This window comes from Propithecus coquereli, unplaced genomic scaffold (genome assembly GCF_000956105.1).
Source record: "Propithecus coquereli isolate 6110/MARCELLA unplaced genomic scaffold, Pcoq_1.0 Scaffold425, whole genome shotgun sequence".
Lineage (NCBI taxonomy): Eukaryota > Metazoa > Chordata > Mammalia > Primates > Indriidae > Propithecus > Propithecus coquereli.
The window spans coordinates 207,918-226,022 of NW_012150008.1; the positions used below are offsets into that span (position 1 = coordinate 207,918).

At 39.5% G+C, this 18,105-nt stretch overlaps 1 protein-coding gene and 1 pseudogene across 2 annotated transcripts; both read left to right on the forward strand.

Annotated features, from left to right (window-relative positions):
• LOC105817795 overlaps nucleotides 1-833 on the forward strand; it is a 2,202-nt pseudogene extending 1,369 nt beyond the window's left edge.
• Nucleotides 834-2,987: 2,154 nt separating this feature from the next.
• Nucleotides 2,988-15,856, forward strand: ZNF582 (zinc finger protein 582). 2 transcript variants are annotated; one of them, XM_012653621.1, is made up of 5 exons: nucleotides 2,988-3,311; nucleotides 4,686-4,774; nucleotides 6,413-6,539; nucleotides 6,811-6,906; nucleotides 13,938-15,441. In XM_012653621.1, exons 1-5 carry the CDS (start codon nucleotides 3,299-3,301, stop codon nucleotides 15,257-15,259), a joined length of 1,647 nt encoding a protein of 548 aa, XP_012509075.1. In that variant the 5' UTR covers nucleotides 2,988-3,298; the 3' UTR covers nucleotides 15,260-15,441. The 2 variants fall into 2 exon arrangements, with proteins under 2 accessions (XP_012509075.1, XP_012509077.1); XM_012653623.1 differs by having other exon boundaries at nucleotides 3,006-3,091; nucleotides 13,938-15,856.
• Nucleotides 15,857-18,105: the final 2,249 nt, after the last annotated feature.

The following is an 18,105-nucleotide window of genomic DNA, read 5'->3' on the forward strand; positions in this document are numbered from 1 at the left end:
TGTGACTACTACATACAGCTGATAAGGGACAAGTGTTATTTGACACAGTGTGTGAACACCTCAATCTCTTGGAGAAGGATCACTTTGGACTTACGACTCAAGAAAACCCTGGGCAAAAAAAAAAAAAAAAAAAAAACACCCACAAAAAAGACAAATAAAGGTGAGCAGCCAGGGAAGATTTTGCAGTTGTCTCTTATCTTCCCTGGATATTCACTTTTAATGTGAAGTTTTATCCTCCTGACCCTTTTCAGTTGACTGAAAATATCACCAGATACTTGTTGTGCCTTCAGCTCCTGTAAGACACTGCCTCTGGCCACCTGCCCTGCTCCATTGTGTTTCATGCCCTCCTGGGATCCTACACACTGCAGGCTGAACTTGGAGACTATGAACCAGAAGTTCATGGCAGCATTGACCTAAGTGAATACCAGTTTGCCCCTACACAGACTGAGGAGCTGGAAGAGGTGGTGGCAGAGCAGTACAAAAACCATAGGGGTTTGTCTCCAGCACAAGCTGATTATTGGTTCCTAGATGATGCAGAGGGACTTCCCAGGTACGGTGTTGCCCTACATGATGCCAAGGACTGTGAAGGTGTGGACATCAAGCTGGGCCTGTGTGCTGACAGCCTCCTCATTTACAAAGACAGGCTGGGACGCAATCATTTTGCTTGGACAAAAATCTTGAAAATTTCCTATAAGCTCAGTAACTTCTACATTAGATTAAGGCCTGCAGAGATGGAACAGTTTATTCAAACTGCCAATCATCGGGCAGCAAAAAGGCTACAGAAAGTGTGAGTCATTTTCTACAGGCTTGAACAGCCACCAAAGGCCAAGTAATTAAATCCTACAACCCAGAGATAACTACGGTTAACATTTTTGGGGAAAAACTATAGATTTTTTTGTATTTGCGTGCCTATATACACATACTTATATTTATATGCCTTTTAATATTCCATCATATACAGCATATACAGCATACTCTTTAGCAACCTTTTTTCAAGGAGCAGCAGTGATGTTCAATGGTGTCACATGATGCAAAGACTCGGACAGCCCTGAGTTTTATGTAGAAGAGTACTACATTCTATATTTTAAAGGAACCACTCTGCTTTCTTGAATATAGACTATAGAAAAACAAGGGTAGAGAAAGGAAAACCATTAAAATGCTATTGCATTAATTCAGGTGAGAGATTATGGTGGCTTACAGCAAATTAGTAGCACTGGAAGTAGCAGAAAGTAGTCAGATTCTGCATATACTTTGAGCGAAGAGACGACAAGATGTCCTCATTGCATGTGGGATGTGTGACAAAGCCTAACACCTGGAAAGAGGCAGTCATCAACCGACATGGGAAGGCATTGGGTATAATGTTGAGTCAAGAAGATCAAAATTTCAATTTTAGACATATTAATGAATTGTGTTTTCTTTCTTTCCTTTTTATCTTTTTATTTTAAAATAATTTTAAATTTCAGGAAAGTTGCAAGGGTAATACAAAGACCCCTCATATATCTTTCTCCTAATCACCAAATGTCAACATTTTGCCATACTTTCTTTATCACACTCTATATAAGGTTATCGTCATTATTTCTGCAGAACCACTTGAGAGCAAGGTGTTAGACATTATGACTCTGTACCCCTAAATCCCTCAGTGTAAATCTCCTGTACATAAACACAGTACAACTATCAAATTCCTTGATATAATAGTATTGTTATCTAATATACAATCCATATTCCACCTTTCTTGCCACTTATCCCAATAATGTCTGCTGTAACACTGTATCCAGTCCAGTAGAGTGTACTGCATTTAGTCTCCTTTAATCTAAATCAGATTAGACCTTTATCTTCATTAGCAGGGACATTTTAAAAGAGTACAGGGGTTGATCGTTTTGTAGAACGTCCCTTAACGGCTTAAGGTGTCCTAATGAATATTGTCAGGTTATATATCTTTGGCAGGAATACCACACAGAAATGCTGTATCCATCCTAACGTATTACACCCAAAGACACGCGATGTATTTGTACCATCAGTGATGTTAACTGTGATTCTTTAAGGTGTTACTATTCCGGGCTTCGTCACTCTAAAGTGACCATTTTTGTCTTCATGACTAGTAAATTATCTGTGGGGAGATAATTTGAGGCTACAAAAATACTCTGTTCACTGTCAATCTTCACCAATAGTTTTAGAATCAAGGAGATTTCTTCTGCCTAAATCAATTAGAATCACGATGGTGGAAAGATAGTTATTTTTTTAACTCTCTAATTCCTTCTACATTTACTAGTTGGAATTCCTTGTTAGCATAAACTATCTAGGGGTCTACCATGAATCACCTTGTGTGGTCCTGGGGGCACACCGTGAATAACAGACACTCCTACCACTCAGGAAATCCCATGAGTTTAGACAATGCTTTCCAGAAACTGGAGGCAAAGGCCAACCAACTTCTTTATTACACAGATGGTCGGAGTTGGGCACTTTTGAGGTTAAACCTGAGCCAAGACATAGAAGAAGTGAGTACACTACCCGGGCAGATACTTGGAGGATACCTTACAGGTTGGAGGAACTGTATACAAAGTTCCTCACACGGACTCTTCTTACACAGTCACACAAGTGTGTATCCCTGCTAAACAGTCCCAGTCACACACACTCGACGACCCACGCCGAATCGGATCCAAACGCCGCACGCCGTCACAATCACCGCGCACACAGCGGAGGTCACTTGCTCACTCGGTCACTTACAACCACACGCAGAAACTCCCACGCCGACTGCACTCCCACCGCCTCAGACCTACCCGCGGCGACCCAAGGGCTCCAACGATCGTTCACCGCCGGTCCACACACGTACGCACGCGCCTGGGCGTCACACCCCCGCCCTCCTTCCGCCCCCAAAACATCGCGAGACACTCGCAGCAGGCTTTACGTCTAGAGACTACATTTCCCAGAAGAGACTGCGGTGCGGACCCAATCACGGCGCGGCATTGGCGTGCTGTGTGCGTCGCGCCATCTTCCGGCTCCGCGCGGCGAGTCCGCCTCTACCGAGGTAGAAGCGCGCCCTGGGCTGTGGGGGGCGCGGTCGCGGTGGCGCCCGGACCTGAGGAGGCGGCAGGTGAGGGGCTCCGGGGCTTTCCAGACGCTCCGGGATCCATGCGGGAACGGGAGCCACGGCCGGGCGGGTCTCGGGCCTGAGAAGAACCCGGACGTCTCGCCCGGCGTCTGTATGTGACTGCCTGGCGTTGGACTACATTTCCCGGCGGCCCTTGCGGCGCGCCCCGCCAGCGCCCCCTTCCCGTGCCCAGCGCCTTAGCCCGGGTGCATGGACTCTCTAGGTGGGTGTGGGGGGCCCCGACCCCTGAAATTGCGGATGTTTTGCATTCATTCGTATGCGTGCTTTTTTTTTTCCCTTAAATCTAGTACAAAGTCTTGTTTCATGAGGTTCTCAAAATGTTGCAAGATCACAAAAGATTTAGAACCACTAGTTTAGAAGCAGAGACTTACCCTTGGTAATATTTTAGATGATTTTGTTCAAATTCTATGCCTTAACAATGGGAAAACAGTTGAGTAAATCACAGGCCATCTTGTGTAAATAGGATATCGTATAGTTAATACAAATAATGCTTATGAAAGGGGGTCATAATGAGGAAAAGCTGCCTATTACATCATATCAAGCAACATTCATACTTATTTCATTTACACATTACTTAGAACTAAATAGTTGTAATGTGACAGACACTGTCCTACACTCCTTTACAAAATATTACTCATTTAATGATGAACTCAAGAAGTGGTTAAATGACAACACTGTAAATACCTAGATATTTTCTATTCCAGTATTTTGTTTTGTTTTGAGCCTGTGTGTCAGTGGGTGAGTGGTTTGAATTCTTTTTGCTGAATGGCCTCTTATGGTATAGAAGATCTAGTTATGACTTTCTTTGTTAATGTTGCCCAACATCATTTTTGATAGTTGCTTGATGTTCCATTATATGGCTGTGCCAAAAATGATTCAGCCACTTGCCTACTTATATACTAGTTTTCAGTTCTATTCTTCAGCAAATATTATGCATGCAGCTTTGTGCATTGCTGTTTGTATGGAAGGGCACATTTATGTGTTGAGGATAGAGTGCTGAGCCTGCTCCATTTAATTTGTCTTATTGTCTCTTTCCACACCACCCCGTTTGTTGACTCGGCAAATCCCATGAAGAGCTGTCCATGAAGCCTCAGATTGGGCTATGGAGCTCTTTGTAAATTTGGAAGTTGGGAGAGGAGCCAGATAGACTTCTGAAGGTGCTGAATTTGATGCATGAGAGAGGTAAATGGCCTGGTTTTGGGAAGGCTTTATTCTAGGCTGGGGCTATGCAAATTATGCAGGCCTGTGCTTCCTGGCTTTAGGAGAGTCTTCGCTGTCCTTCAGGTGCCATGTGGGTCCCAGCCACTGGACCAGGTCTGAGCATCCCTGTCTCAGGTTTACATCAGTAAGGCAAAACCTCTGGGTATTTGGGGGAAATGGGAGAGAAGGAACCACAGATTCCTTGTCTCTTTGCAGCAGTCAAAGCTGGTTTCCTGGGTTTGGGTGAGGATCACTGTTTGTCCCAACTCTAATTTTTATGGGGGGTGGAGGGCAAGCAGATGGGAACTTGTAACCTTGGCATACATGGAGCTGTGACGCAAGCCTAGCCTCTCATGTTTGTTCTTTCCTCCCCCAGCTCTGCCATCTCAGGACTCTGCCCTTCCCCAAGAGAGGAACCAGGAGGAGGACCCATCAACCCTTGAAATTCTAAAAGTCATGTCCCTTGTGAGTTTTAACATCATGTAAATATTTGCTTTCCTTATCCTGAAACTTCCCACCTGGGTTCCCATCCAGGAATTTGGTTCTCAGAGGTTCCCATTTTACAGAATAAAAGGACCAGGCAGTTGGTCCCCTCTCCCATTGCCCCCTCCGCTCTGACAAATGCCCACGGATTCATTCTGTGTAGCACTGCACATCTCCTGATGGTTGTCTTCTGCCAGGAGGCCAGATAGATCATAAATCCATTTCCCTGTATGAAATGAGAGCATCCCTTAGTCTTCCATGCTGTGTATATAAAACAAACAAAAAAGAGAAATGAGAGCATCCCTTGTAGGAACACTTAGGAGCAATCACGTATGGAAAAGCAGGGGAGGTGGTGTTGGTTGGTTTCAATTTCAGCATGTGGTGCGGTGTCCTGTGTTGGGGAAGATTGATGCTTGGGTGTGTAATTGAGGCTTGGCTGGGAATCTGTGAGAGATTAGATGCCAGAATTAAGGTCTAGTTTGAGGTTGAACAGAGTATTTGAATCTGAGTCTTTCTCCATTAGTTTCTTTAGCTTAAGAGCAGGAGAAGTGCAGTTGAGGATGGTGGGTGATAGCAAACGAGATGGTCAGCCAGATGGGGGGATAGTCAGAGCTTGGAAGAGCCTTAGATACCTGATCTAACCTCTGGATCCAAAATAAGAGGATTAGTTTTTGAGATGAAGTCACACAAAAAAAAATAAATGAAACAAGAGGATGTTTGAGTCATTCTTTCCACTTGATAGAAAATTATACAGTCAATAAAAGTGATCTTCATGGTTTTTCTCATGAAGAAAAAATGCTTGTGACATAATGATTAACTTACATCTCTAAGAAATTCTTGACTTACACAAAAATCCTATTTCTAAGATAGAAAACATTTTTTAATGTAATTTTTAAAAATAAAATATTTAGGGAAGCTGGGCACAGTGGCTCATGCCTGTAATCCTAGCACTTTGGGAGGCCGAAGCGGGAGGATTGCTTGAGGTCGGGAGTTCAAGAGCAGCCTGAGCAAGAATGAGACCCCTTCTCTATAAAAAATAGAAAAATTAGCTGGGTGTGGTAGCATGCGCCTGTAGTCCCAGCTACTCTAGAGGCTGAGGCAGGAGGATTGCTTAAACCCAGGAGTTTGAGGTTGCAGTGAGCTATGATGATGCCACTGCACTCTAGCCTGGGCAACAGAGTGAGACCCTGTCTCAAAAAAAATAATAATAAAATAAAAATTAAAAAAAATTGGGGGAAAGTCCATCAAAAATCTTTTTGTGTTTGTTATTTCATAAAGATAGAACCGTTTCACCTTAATTGAGAATTTATTATATGCTAAATACAGAGTACGTGGCATGCTTTATTACAGTGTTTCTTACAACAAGGAGAGCTCCATTTAGCTTGATTTTAATTTTAATCCCAGACCTATATACAAGAGCTTTGGTGTGCAGTATAAAGGAGTATTTGAGAATATCTGAACATTCTATTTCACTCATGACCATTTCCTCTGTCACCTGCTCACATCCAGCCCCAGCCTTCTTGTTCAGTAAAACAACCCCTTCTGCAAAGACCTCCAGCTCTTCTCATTCCACTGTGAACCACTGAAATATGCATATATCGTACATGCCTGTTGTTGCAGGGGTCAGAATTGTTCAGAGATGTGGCCATAGTCTTCTCCCAAGAAGAATGGCAGTGGCTGGCACCTGCTCAGAGGGATCTGTACAGAGACGTTATGTTGGAGACCTACAGCAACCTGGTCTCACTGGGTAAGGTGATCTGGTCTATTTGGAGGTAATCCTTGGGTATGTCTGTTCCTTCCTGGTTAGTTTCTGGGTGCCTTTCGGTTTTGTGACTGGTTGGTCGTTTCTGTGGGGCTAAAGGGCAGTTGCATCAGCTGAAGCTGCCTTCCCCTGCCCTCAGGCAGCCATCACATCTTCTGCCCTCCCTGCAAACTGCCTCTCCTGCTTAATGGCCAGGAGATCTGAATCCTGGGGCCCTCACGCCATTACTGGGTGGCATGTTTCTTCCCATCTCCAGGTCTTGCCATTTCCAAACCTGATGTGATCTCCTTCCTGGAGCAAGGCAAAGAGCCTTGGATGGTGGAGAGGGTGGCGACAGGAGACTTGTGCCCAGGTGAGTGAGGCATCGGTGAGAAGGGAGCAGCCACTGCAGGTGTCAGGTCAGCTGCCTGGGAAGGAATCAGCCCCTTTGCATTAGAAAATCTTTCTTCCAAGTTGCCAAATTCAGAGGTCATGTCTTAGTCATTATCTTTCTCAACTTGTCAGCAGCATTTGACAAAGGTAGTTGCTCCTTCCTTTCTGAATGAGTACAAATATGGTGTTTCTTAAGGAAAGTATTTTCTCTTTGGAAAGATGTCGGTGTCCTTTGACCATTTTTTCTAAAGGGATTTGTATTGGTTGTTTGAATTTTGGAGAGTTAGTGAAAAGTATTTATTAAGCTTTTATTATGCACCACAGGGTATGACACAGTATACGTCGGTGAGGCAGGCAGTCGTTATCTCTGCCTTCATGGAACTTACACTGTAGTGGGGAACAGATGTTATATACATGCATGCACGTGGGCAACAAGAAAGAAAGAAAAAGACAGGTTCAGCTAAGGTGCATGACAGGGCTGATGGACTCTCCAGGGATAAGGCATTTCAGCTGAGACACAGAAGATGCGTTGTAGCTGGGGAAATACCAGCTATAGCCAGTGAGCGTGAAGGACCTAAGCAGGGGGAGCTCTTGGTACCTCAGATGCTAGACAGCCCTGGGGCCGGGGTCGACGAGCAAGGGGAAGAGCATAGAGATACGACAGGAAAGACAGCCCTTTAAGAAGTTTGGATTCTGCGCTGTGGGCAGTGGGAAGCCAGTGAGGAAGCAGAACCAAGCCTCGGTTTGTGGGGACCTGCTCTGAGAATATATAAATATTGTGCTTGTCACAGATGTTTTTACCTGCTAGTTTCAAGGATTCATTGAGTTTTCTCTCGGATCAGATATGACTGATAATTACAAAATAGTGGTTTTTTTAAAAAACTATTCTTTCTCATTTAGTAGTTAACATACTACTATAAAGAAAAGCTTTTTCCTGTTCATTTGTTTATTCATTTATATCATAAGGATTACTAGGTCTTGTTTTATTCAGTAACAGATTATAACCTATTATCATCATTTATCAAAATGTTCATATTTTTCTAAATTTGGCCAGTGAAAACCCTTTCAACCCTTGGTTCCTTTGGACATAATACTCATCATTTTTTTTCAAGAGCACATTTTTAACTTTTTTACTTTTAGCAATTCAAATAAAAGTCAGCAGCTAGTTAATGTAAATATAGAACAATTGCACATAATTTACAACCATGTACATAAATGCAAGAATAGCAAATCTCACATGAATCAAAAGATATCAGCTCTCACGATGTTGACTATTTAGTTATGACTGATAGGTCATAATTTAATTCTTCACATAAGCAGGGGTATACATTGGAAAAGTTTTTTCAAAACAAAAACTAAGAGTAAAACAAGAATTTTATGTTCCTGAAAGAAGTAGCATAAAAGTCAGTGTATAGATAATAAGAAATATAAGGGCATGATGGAGAATAGATTTGAATAGGTGGACAGAAAGTTGTATATTGTGTTAAATACTTTTATATATTAAAAATCCTTCTGTAGCCAGGCACAGAGGCATATACCTGTAGTCTCAAGCTACTCAGGAGGCTAAGGCAGGAAGATCGGTTGAGCCCAGGAGTTCGAGGCTGAAGTGCACCATGATTGTGCCTGTGAACAGCCACTGCACTCAAGCCTGAACAACAGAGTGAGATCCCATTTCAAAGAAAAAAAATCCTTCTAATTTAAATTATTCAGAAATATCTATATTCCAGTCATGATTGATATTGGCGGAAGAAAGGGTGAACTATTTTATTTCACATATCAGCCCCCAATGGTCCCTACATAACTAGCAGTTGGGTTGGAAAAGTATATGAACAATTTAGTGTTAGGCATGAACAAAGCTGAAAGATAAGAGGGAGATTGATGTCTAGCACTTAAATCCTTCAAATGCATGTCAACATTTTTAGTAATTTAAAACCTAAAAATGATAAAATGTTTACACTCAAGAGTCACCATTTGTTATTATTTTTATATTTATGTGAGTGTGTATATATATATATTTTTTCTTTTTTTTATGGGGATCAGTTCTTGCTGTCTTGCCCACACTGGCCTCGAACTCATGGGCTCAAGTGATCTCCTGCCTCACCCTCCAGAGTAGCTGGGATTACAGGCATGTGCCACCACGCCTGGCTAATTTTTCTAATTTTTTTGTAGAGACGGGGTCTTGCTCTTGCTCAGGCCAGTCTCGATCTCCTGGCCTCAAGCAATCCTCCTGCCTTGGCCTCCCAAAGTGCTAGGATTACAGGCGTGAGCCATTGCACCCAGCCCCATTCATTATTTTTAATAACCTAAAACTGTTGTTCCTAATATAATAAAGTTGTTTCATATTGTCATTAGGGGTTCTAGAAGACAAAAGGCAGCTTTAAATATTCTAATGATAGTCTATCATGGTTTCAGAGTTTGTTGGTAGGCCCCATCTAGTAGCGTCAGTTCCACAAAGTTACATACATAATGAGAATAAAGACAAAGCTTTACAGATACAGATTTTTCAGGGATGCTTTCCCAAGCATTGTATGGTATCCCAAAATCACAGGATTGATAATCTTCAGATTTGGCCTTTGAGTAAACTTTCTATGAGCCAATAAATTCAAGAGCTTCATCTGCTGTTCTGTTAGAGTACTATATGATCTTCTTTCAGCATCTACTGCTTTCACCTGAGTAGGTTCAGTTCATCTTTCTGGAAGGACAGAAGTGCGTACCATTCTAAAACGCTGACTACCTCTATCCCAGAAATAAAAAAGTTTTATCTGATAGAAAAGAGATGAAAACAAAATATAGTTTTGAAACATCCAATGCTTTGAATATGCTTTTCTCCTTTTTAAACCTTTGACTCAGTCAAAAAAAAAAAACCAACAAAAAACTCTCCAAAGAAATATTTTGGAGGCAAACTTTATATAGAACTTTTATATATAGCTTATTTTAAGTTATTAATGTCATACTTAAACTACAGATTGTACTTTGGGGGGATAAAAACTTGATTAAAAATAAACTTCATTGTTCCTTGTTACCTAAAACAACAAAATGAAAGACTCTAAGATCTGTTTTCCTTCTAGTACATACATAATACTTTTAAAAGTTGTGTATAACACATGAATGATGCAATGTAAGTTTTACTTCCTAAATACAAACAGGATTAGAATACATGTTCACCCTTGAAAGATACTTGTTATGAATTTGCTGTAACTAATAATGTTATCCTTAGCTGCTGGTTTTATATCATTGTTTATCATTTGTGGGATACTGAGATCATTAAGATTAGGAGATTCTCTTTCCTACGTTCAACACGTTACTGTTAATGGATCTTCACCAAGCACATGGCATTGTATTAGGCAGTATAAGTGGCACCTGAATATGTAAACATTATAGATTGAGACTTTCTCTACAGATTGAAGGTACAAACCCCCATTTTTGATTTTTAGTACATTCTTCACAATAAATGTCAAAGCCAAAGTTCACCGTAAAATGTATTAAGAATCCCAGAGATAAGGAATCTGAATTTGCCTTTGTCTCCAATTTGATTGGAATATTTCTGTGTCCAATCAAAGCACCTCAGAAAAATACAGTTACTGTTGACTACAATGAATTTGAGAAGCCGAGAGAATTTAAGACAGCACTGTTTTTCATTGGTAACGAGAGAAAGCTTGGCAATTTTCAATAATGTTGGGGGCACTACAGTGTACAGATTACTTAAAGATCTCCAAAACAACATATCTAAAACCCATAAAAATGTTATAAACACTCTGTTTAATAAATGACCAATGTTTTTATTAAAAAAAAAATCTTAACATGGAATTCCTTCCTACTCTGTCACCCTTAAAAAAGGCTACAAAGTACGTAACAGTCACTCTTAAGATAAAGCTACTGCACAAAATGTACAGCTCATGTATACTGAGGTGAGAAGTATCACACTGGAGTTTAGTTCACACGTTTTATATACCAGTAGTACAGCAACATCCACAGGCAGAAATCTCAACAGAATTACAGTAAACTTTCTTTTAAGCGTCATACACATGGTATCTATTTGAAGTATTAAACGGTGCATTTGAACTTAATGGCAATGTTTAAAAGAGATATTCTTGTTAGCACATTAACTTGAGTTAACTTGCATCTTTCTATGATTTACCATTCAGGAAATTAGGACAGAATAAAATTCTTGTCAAAAATACTTTGTTTATTTACAAAATTATAAGTCAGTTAAAATTGCCGGCTGAATTAGACTGCAGAGGGCCCCTTTTCTATAACTGTATACTGTCCCAGATATTAATATAATGTCACCTAAAAAAAAAAAAACTTGGGAAAGCTGAAAATTACCACACTCTCTACAAAATACATGTAATCTGTACAGATCTGGAAATAATTCAAAAGTTCAAGTGCTTAATGTGAAAACAGAGAAAATTCAGAAGTGGTAAATTTTTCTCCCTTTAAGCAAATGATATCTAGGTATGATAAACAGGTGATAATTCAGGTTCATAGTAAGTCACTGAAAGGACATTCTAGCCATCCTATGTACCACAAAGTTAGAGAAGATGTGAGATGTGCTTGTATCACTGCAGTGGCTAAGAAACAACATTTTACTGTTGTCCCCAACTATTAATAGTTTGTCCCTAATTATTACCATTTCAGTTTGATGTATTAACAATTAAAATGTCCAAATTATGCTAAATATCAACCACCTGTTACAAGTGGAAACCAAAACATTTTAATGCAAAGACTATATGTAAGATTTTTATACATTATTCCATTGATTGTTCAAAACAGTGACTACTAATGCCCAAATAATTAACTTTAAAATACTATGCCAGGTATTGTCAGGAAATATGAAATACAGAAGACCTCACTATTACTGTTGCTACTTTGCAACTTTACAAGGAGTTAAACACAAGCCAGAAGTTATAAACTTATGACTGTTAGCACTACCTCTAAATAGTTATATAATTAGAGATGGCTTTACTTAGAAGAATGGAAAAGTGCCCATTGAATAAATAACACTATATCCTGCCATAAATCAATAAAACTCAACCATGTGAGGTGGATATGGTACAGAAAATGGCATTTCGGGGAAAGTAGTGCTTTTAAAAGACATTTCCTTGGAATTAGCCAAGGTTTTTTTCACATTGCCCAAAAGACCAAGTAATATATGGATCACTTTAATTCCTACAGCCAATGTCCACTTAGGTGTTTTGTTCTGTCCACCAGCCTGACTTCAATATTCCATGGTCCACTGCAATCTCTTGGTTTTCCTTTTTTTGTAAGATGGCAGCAAGATGTCCTACCCATTGAGTAGATCAGTGCATACCTGCCATCATAATGAGTGTGTTTGGAAACTGTCTTACCAGATGGGTTGTTGGACCACAGTAAAGAGACCCATCACCTTCCTCTTGAACAACCAAACAGAGCGTATGAAGAAATATCTTTACTTTGTGTCCTTTCTGCATAGTCTTGTTCTTACAGTGTCATGCAGATGCACTATAATCGTGGCACGAGTTTTTGAGGTGACAGCAGCCAGCACCATTCCCACAAAATGATGCTTCTTTCACCATCTTTATCATCTTCCATTGTAGAAGCAATCTTATTATATTCCAGTAGTTTTTGCTTAATATTTTCACAAATGACAAAATGAATAACAGTCTCTGATATACCACCATAAGAAGCAGACATGTGCCTATGAAGCCCTCCAAGGCCATGTCTTTGATACACTCTAGGAACACACATTCAAAAGCACCCATTCACCTTCCCCCAGGGTTCCTTGCATCAAGCTGTAACTGAGTCTTTTTAAGCCAAACAGGGTTTATTGCTGTAACTGCAGGAAAACTTGCTACTGCAGCTGAAGTCATGTACTGGGTATAATCAGTCAAATACACCATTAAGCTTTTCCTTGCAGTTTCAATGTGTAGCAAAGTATGTTGCTCTGGAAGGGCCCATCCCCAGGAAATTTGGCCTAATCCATTAAAGAAGGAACAAGGTCCTTCTTTTTCCAAGGTCACTTTTAAGAAATAGAAAGGTCCATTAGAGTATTGACAAATTAATACACTTGCATAACCACCACCTTAATTAAGATACTGAGCATTTCCATCACTCCATTGACAACAGCTTCAGCCATAGTGTTCAGCTAAACTTCAGATATAAAAAAATCACAGAAGACAACAACTATGTTATTACAAATTCCAGGGGACATGTGAGAATATTGCCATTGTACCGCCACATCCCCTGACAGACAGATCTGCCAGCATGTTCTTGCTTGTTCTCCCACGTGTCCTCCCAGCACTGAGGCAGGATGCAGAACTAGTCACACATCCTGCCCATCACTTTTATTTTTATTTTTTTAACTATTGTGAAATGCACATAAAATTTACCATCTTAACCCTTTTTAAGTGTACAGTAAAGTAGTATTAAGTACATTCACATTGTTGTGCAGCCATCACCACCATCTGTCACCAGAATTCTTTTCATCTTGTGAAATGCCCATCATTTTTAAAAGTCTACTCTATTTGGGGTATAATTTATATTCAATAAAATGTACATGTTTTAAGTGCAATAATGATGAGTATTGACAAATTAATACACTTCCATAACCACCACCTTAGTTAAGATAGAAAACATTTCCATCACCCTGAAAAGTTCCCCTGTGCTCCTTCCTGCATGTGCCCTCACACCTCCAGGCCTGGGCAACCAGTGATTTCCTTTTTGTCACTCTAGATTATTTGTTTTTTCTAAAGTCTCATAGAAGCATTCATTTTCTTAAGAACCATGGATTAGAGGTGATTCTGGTCCATACAAACATTTTAGAACTACTCTTACAACCTCTCTGATTACCTCCCCCGACTCATTTATGGTATTTCCCCTTTCTCTGTTCTACTTCCCACTTTCTAATTACTTAGACATATTCAAGAGCTTGTATGTATTATTTTGAGTCTAAACCTTCCAATCCTAACTATAGTTCCTTTTTCTAGAAAAGGAAAAAAATGCATATTTGCCCCTTTTTTTGTTCTTCTTCAGTATTGGAATCTGGATATGGTACCAAGGTATTATCTCCAAAGCAGCATGTTTATGAAGTTGAATCACCCCAGTGGGAGATAATGGAAAGCCTTACAAGTTATGGTCTTGAGTGCTCGAGTTTCCAAGATGACTGGGAATGCAGAAGACAGTTTGACAGACAACAGGGAAATCCAGACCGACATTTCAGTCAAATGATCATCAGTCATGAAGAAATTCCCACTTTTGACCATCAAACATCCCTTACTTTTTATCAGAAAATTCATACTGGAGAAAAATCCTATGGATACGATAAATGTAGAAAAGACTTCTGGCAAAAGGAATTCCTTATTAATCATCAAGGAATTCATACTAATGAGAAACCCTACAAATGTAAAGAATGTGGGAAGGCCTTTAAATATGGCTCACGATTAATTCAACATGAGAATATTCATTCTGGCAAGAAACCCTATGAATGTAAGGAATGTGGAAAGGCCTTCAATTCTGGTTCAAATTTCATACAACATCAGAGAGTTCATACTGGTGAGAAACCTTATGAATGTAAGGATTGTACGAAGGCCTTCAGTCGAAGCTCACAATTGATTGAACATCAACGAATTCATACTGGTGAGAAACCTTATCAGTGTAAGGAATGTGGCAAGGCCTTCAATCGGATTTCACATCTTAAAGTACATTATAGAATTCATACTGGTGAAAAGCCCTATGCATGCAAGGAATGTGGGAAAACCTTTAGTCATCGGTCTCAGTTGATTCAGCATCAGACTATTCATACTGGCAAGAAACTCTACGAATGTAAGGAGTGCGGGAAAGCCTTTAATCAAGGCTCAACACTGATTCGACATCAGAGAATTCATACTGGTGAGAAACCCTATGAATGTAAGGTATGTGGAAAGGCCTTTAGAGTGAGCTCACAACTTAAGCAACATCAGAGGATTCACACTGGAGAGAAACCCTACCAATGTAAGGTGTGTGGGAGGGCTTTCAAACGGGTCTCACATCTTACTGTACATTACAGAATTCATACAGGTGAAAAACCATATGAATGTAAGGAATGTGAGAAGGCTTTTAGTCATTGCTCACAACTGATTCAACATCAAGTAATTCATACTGAGGAAAAGCCCTATGAATATAAGGAATGTGGGAGGACGTTAAGTCACGATTCAGCTACTGTTCAACAGCAGAAAATGCATAACAGAGAAACACATGTGAATCTAATAAACGTAGAAAAGCCTTCAATCAGCACTTATCCCTTATTAATCATCAGAGAATTTATGCTGGCAAGCAACCATATGAATGGAAGTAATGGGGAAAGCCCATTAGCTTAGGCTAATCACAACTTACTCTTGCCTCTTAGAGGAAGACTTGAAGAATGTAATGCAAATGAGAATGCCTTCATTTAGAGCTTATCCTTTATCCTAAGTCAGAAAATCCATAGCAAAGAGAAATTTTATGGATGTAAATTGCTTAAATCATGATTGTCAAAGAAGCAGGGAAAGGCTGGAAAAAATTTTGTCTCTCCAGAATAACATTTTCTAACCACAGTGTAATAATTTTAACAATAGTTAAAAGTTTTCGTTTTCTTGGAAATTAAAAAAACACAGCCAAATTATTCTTAGATTAAAACAAGGAAATAAATCATATCATCACCATGAATGGTAATGAAAAGAATGAATTGAGAGATTTACATGCCAAGAGACATAAGGTGTAGGCTACAGCGAAAGAGATGTGAGATGTAGCCAAAGGTTCACCCAGAGAAATTTTTACAGCCTTTAAATGCATGCATATTACATGAAAACCTGTAAGATTAAACTATAATACACTAAATGTTCTACTAAAGACTACCAAACATGCAGACAATAAAAGAAAAAAAGTAAGAAAATAAAAACAGAAAATGATGAAATAGAAAGTGATCATCTTACAATAATCTCAGTTTTTATTTCTTCCTGATCTAGGAGTAATCTAAATTTAGGAGAGTGTTTCTTAATTTCCACAATGTTAAATTGTTTTGGGTTATCTTACATGACTGTCAAAGACAAATGTTGGTCGCCAACCCAACAGCCATACACAATTCCCCTTCTTACTGGTAGCATTTGTGTCTTGCCTTAGAATCTGAGGCTATCAGATGCTAATTTTCCAGCTGCCTCTGCAGCTCAGAGTGGCCAATATGTCCCAATGTTGGCCAGTGGGATCTTCTAGGGCTACTGGGAAAGATTTTCCTCACTCAGAAGAAACAGATATATTTTGGAGACTCCTTCCCCTCTCACTTCCTGCTTTTAAACATTTTCTCATGAGAACATGATGCCTGGAGCTGCTGCAGCTATCTTGGAACCAAGAGGAGAAAACAGAGGACCTCAGAAAAGCTCACCCAGAGCTTGACAACACTCAGCTACTGGGTCAATTCTGGAACTGCCTCTTTGATGCCTTGTTAAGTAAGAAAAATAAATATTTGTTGCTGAAGTTACTTTTAGTTTAATATTTTATAAATCTGCAGTCAAAAGCATCCTAAATATTACAACTTCAGATTTTATTATGATTGGTAATTGTGGTCTGAAAATATCTTTTTTGAGTTTGACATTTTTCTTTGTGGCTAATACAAGATTGATGTTTGCATATGTTCCATGAAAATATATATATTCTACATTTTTGGATACAAGTTTCTAAATAAGTTTATTGAGCCAGTGGATTATAACAAAATTCTCCATGTTTTTTACATAATTTGGTATACTGGATCAGAATTTCCTAAAATTGAATTTTTTGGGGGGGGGGGGCTGAGATCTTGAATTTCCAGAGATTTCTGCTTTTTAATTTACGTTGTTTGACCTATAATGACATATTACTAATCCTCTAGGAATCATACCTTTTATCATTACATAATATCCCATTTTGACTAGTAGAGGGGTCTACAAACCAAATCAAGCCGCTGCCTGTTTTTAAAATAAAGTCTTACTGGAACACAGCATGCTCATTTGTTTACTATCTATGACTGCTTTTGTACCTCTACTTCAGAGCTGAGTAGTTGCAATAGATAATATATGGCCACAAAACCTATATTTACTGTCTGGTTCTTTAGATATAAAGTTTGCCAACCCCAGCCCAGGGTAATTCTTTTGGTATTTTATTTAAACACTGTATACTAATTAATAGTAATGATTTCCCTTTGTTTACCTGGTATATTTTTGCCCATCCATTTATTTTCAACCCCTGTCACTTTATTTTAGTTACTTACATAAAACATATACAGTCATCTTCCTTGGTGAACAGAGATATGCAAACCTACTCCCAAAGGCCAAGGGAGCTGAGAGGCTGAAGAAAGAGGCTACAAATCCAGTTTCTAAGAAAGAAACATTTAATAGGGACTTAAAAACAGAAAAGATGTCTCTGGTGGCCAAGAAACTGTGGATCTCTGCACACACACCCTCCAGAAAGTATTTTTTATATAGCAAGCTGTTTTGGGGAAAATGTGAAGCTGGTCATGTCTCAGACCCTGTTGTGAAAGGTCTGAGACATGGGGGAAGTTAGATAAGTATCTTTATGAGGGTTTATCTATGCTACAGGAACTGTTTCTTTATGAAGGGTTATCTATGCAACAGGCACTGTTTCTTGACCTTGCTACAGGAATGCCTTGGTATGCAGGAGTCAAACACCTGTCATTATGGTGGTTTTGCTTCAAGATAGCATTACTCTTGCCACGCAACAGGCTGTTTTTCCTACAAGTCATATGCTACCTAATGACATTTCAGTGGGACCGCATATATGATGGTAGTCCCGTAAGATTTATAATGGAGCTGAAAAATTCCTATCGCCTAGTCATGTTTTGGCTGTCTTAATGTCACAGGGCAATTAACTACTCACAAGTTTGTGGTGGTGCTGGTGTAAACAAACCTGCACTGCCAGTATAAAACTATGGTACATACAATTATGTACAGTACATAATGAGTGACTATGTTACTGGCTTGTGCCTTTACTGTACTTTTTATCACAATTTTAGCATGTACTCCTGGTTATTAAAAAACAAAAGTCAGGCAGGTCCTTCAGGAAGTATTCCAGAACAAAGCATTGTTATCATAGGAGAGGAGAGCTCCGTGTGTGTTACTGCCCCCAAAGGCCTTCCAGTGAGAAAAGATGTGGAGGTGGAAGACAGTGATTCTGATGATACTGACCCTGTGTAGGC

Excerpts from the sequence above, each read along its gene's own strand:
- ZNF582 (XM_012653621.1), top strand. Across the intron at positions 6,540-6,810 it reads CAGCAACCTGGTCTCACTGG|GTCTTGCCATTTCCAAACCT; the intron begins GTAAGGTGATCT and ends TCCCATCTCCAG. Across the intron at positions 6,907-13,937 it reads GACAGGAGACTTGTGCCCAG|TATTGGAATCTGGATATGGT; the intron begins GTGAGTGAGGCA and ends GTTCTTCTTCAG.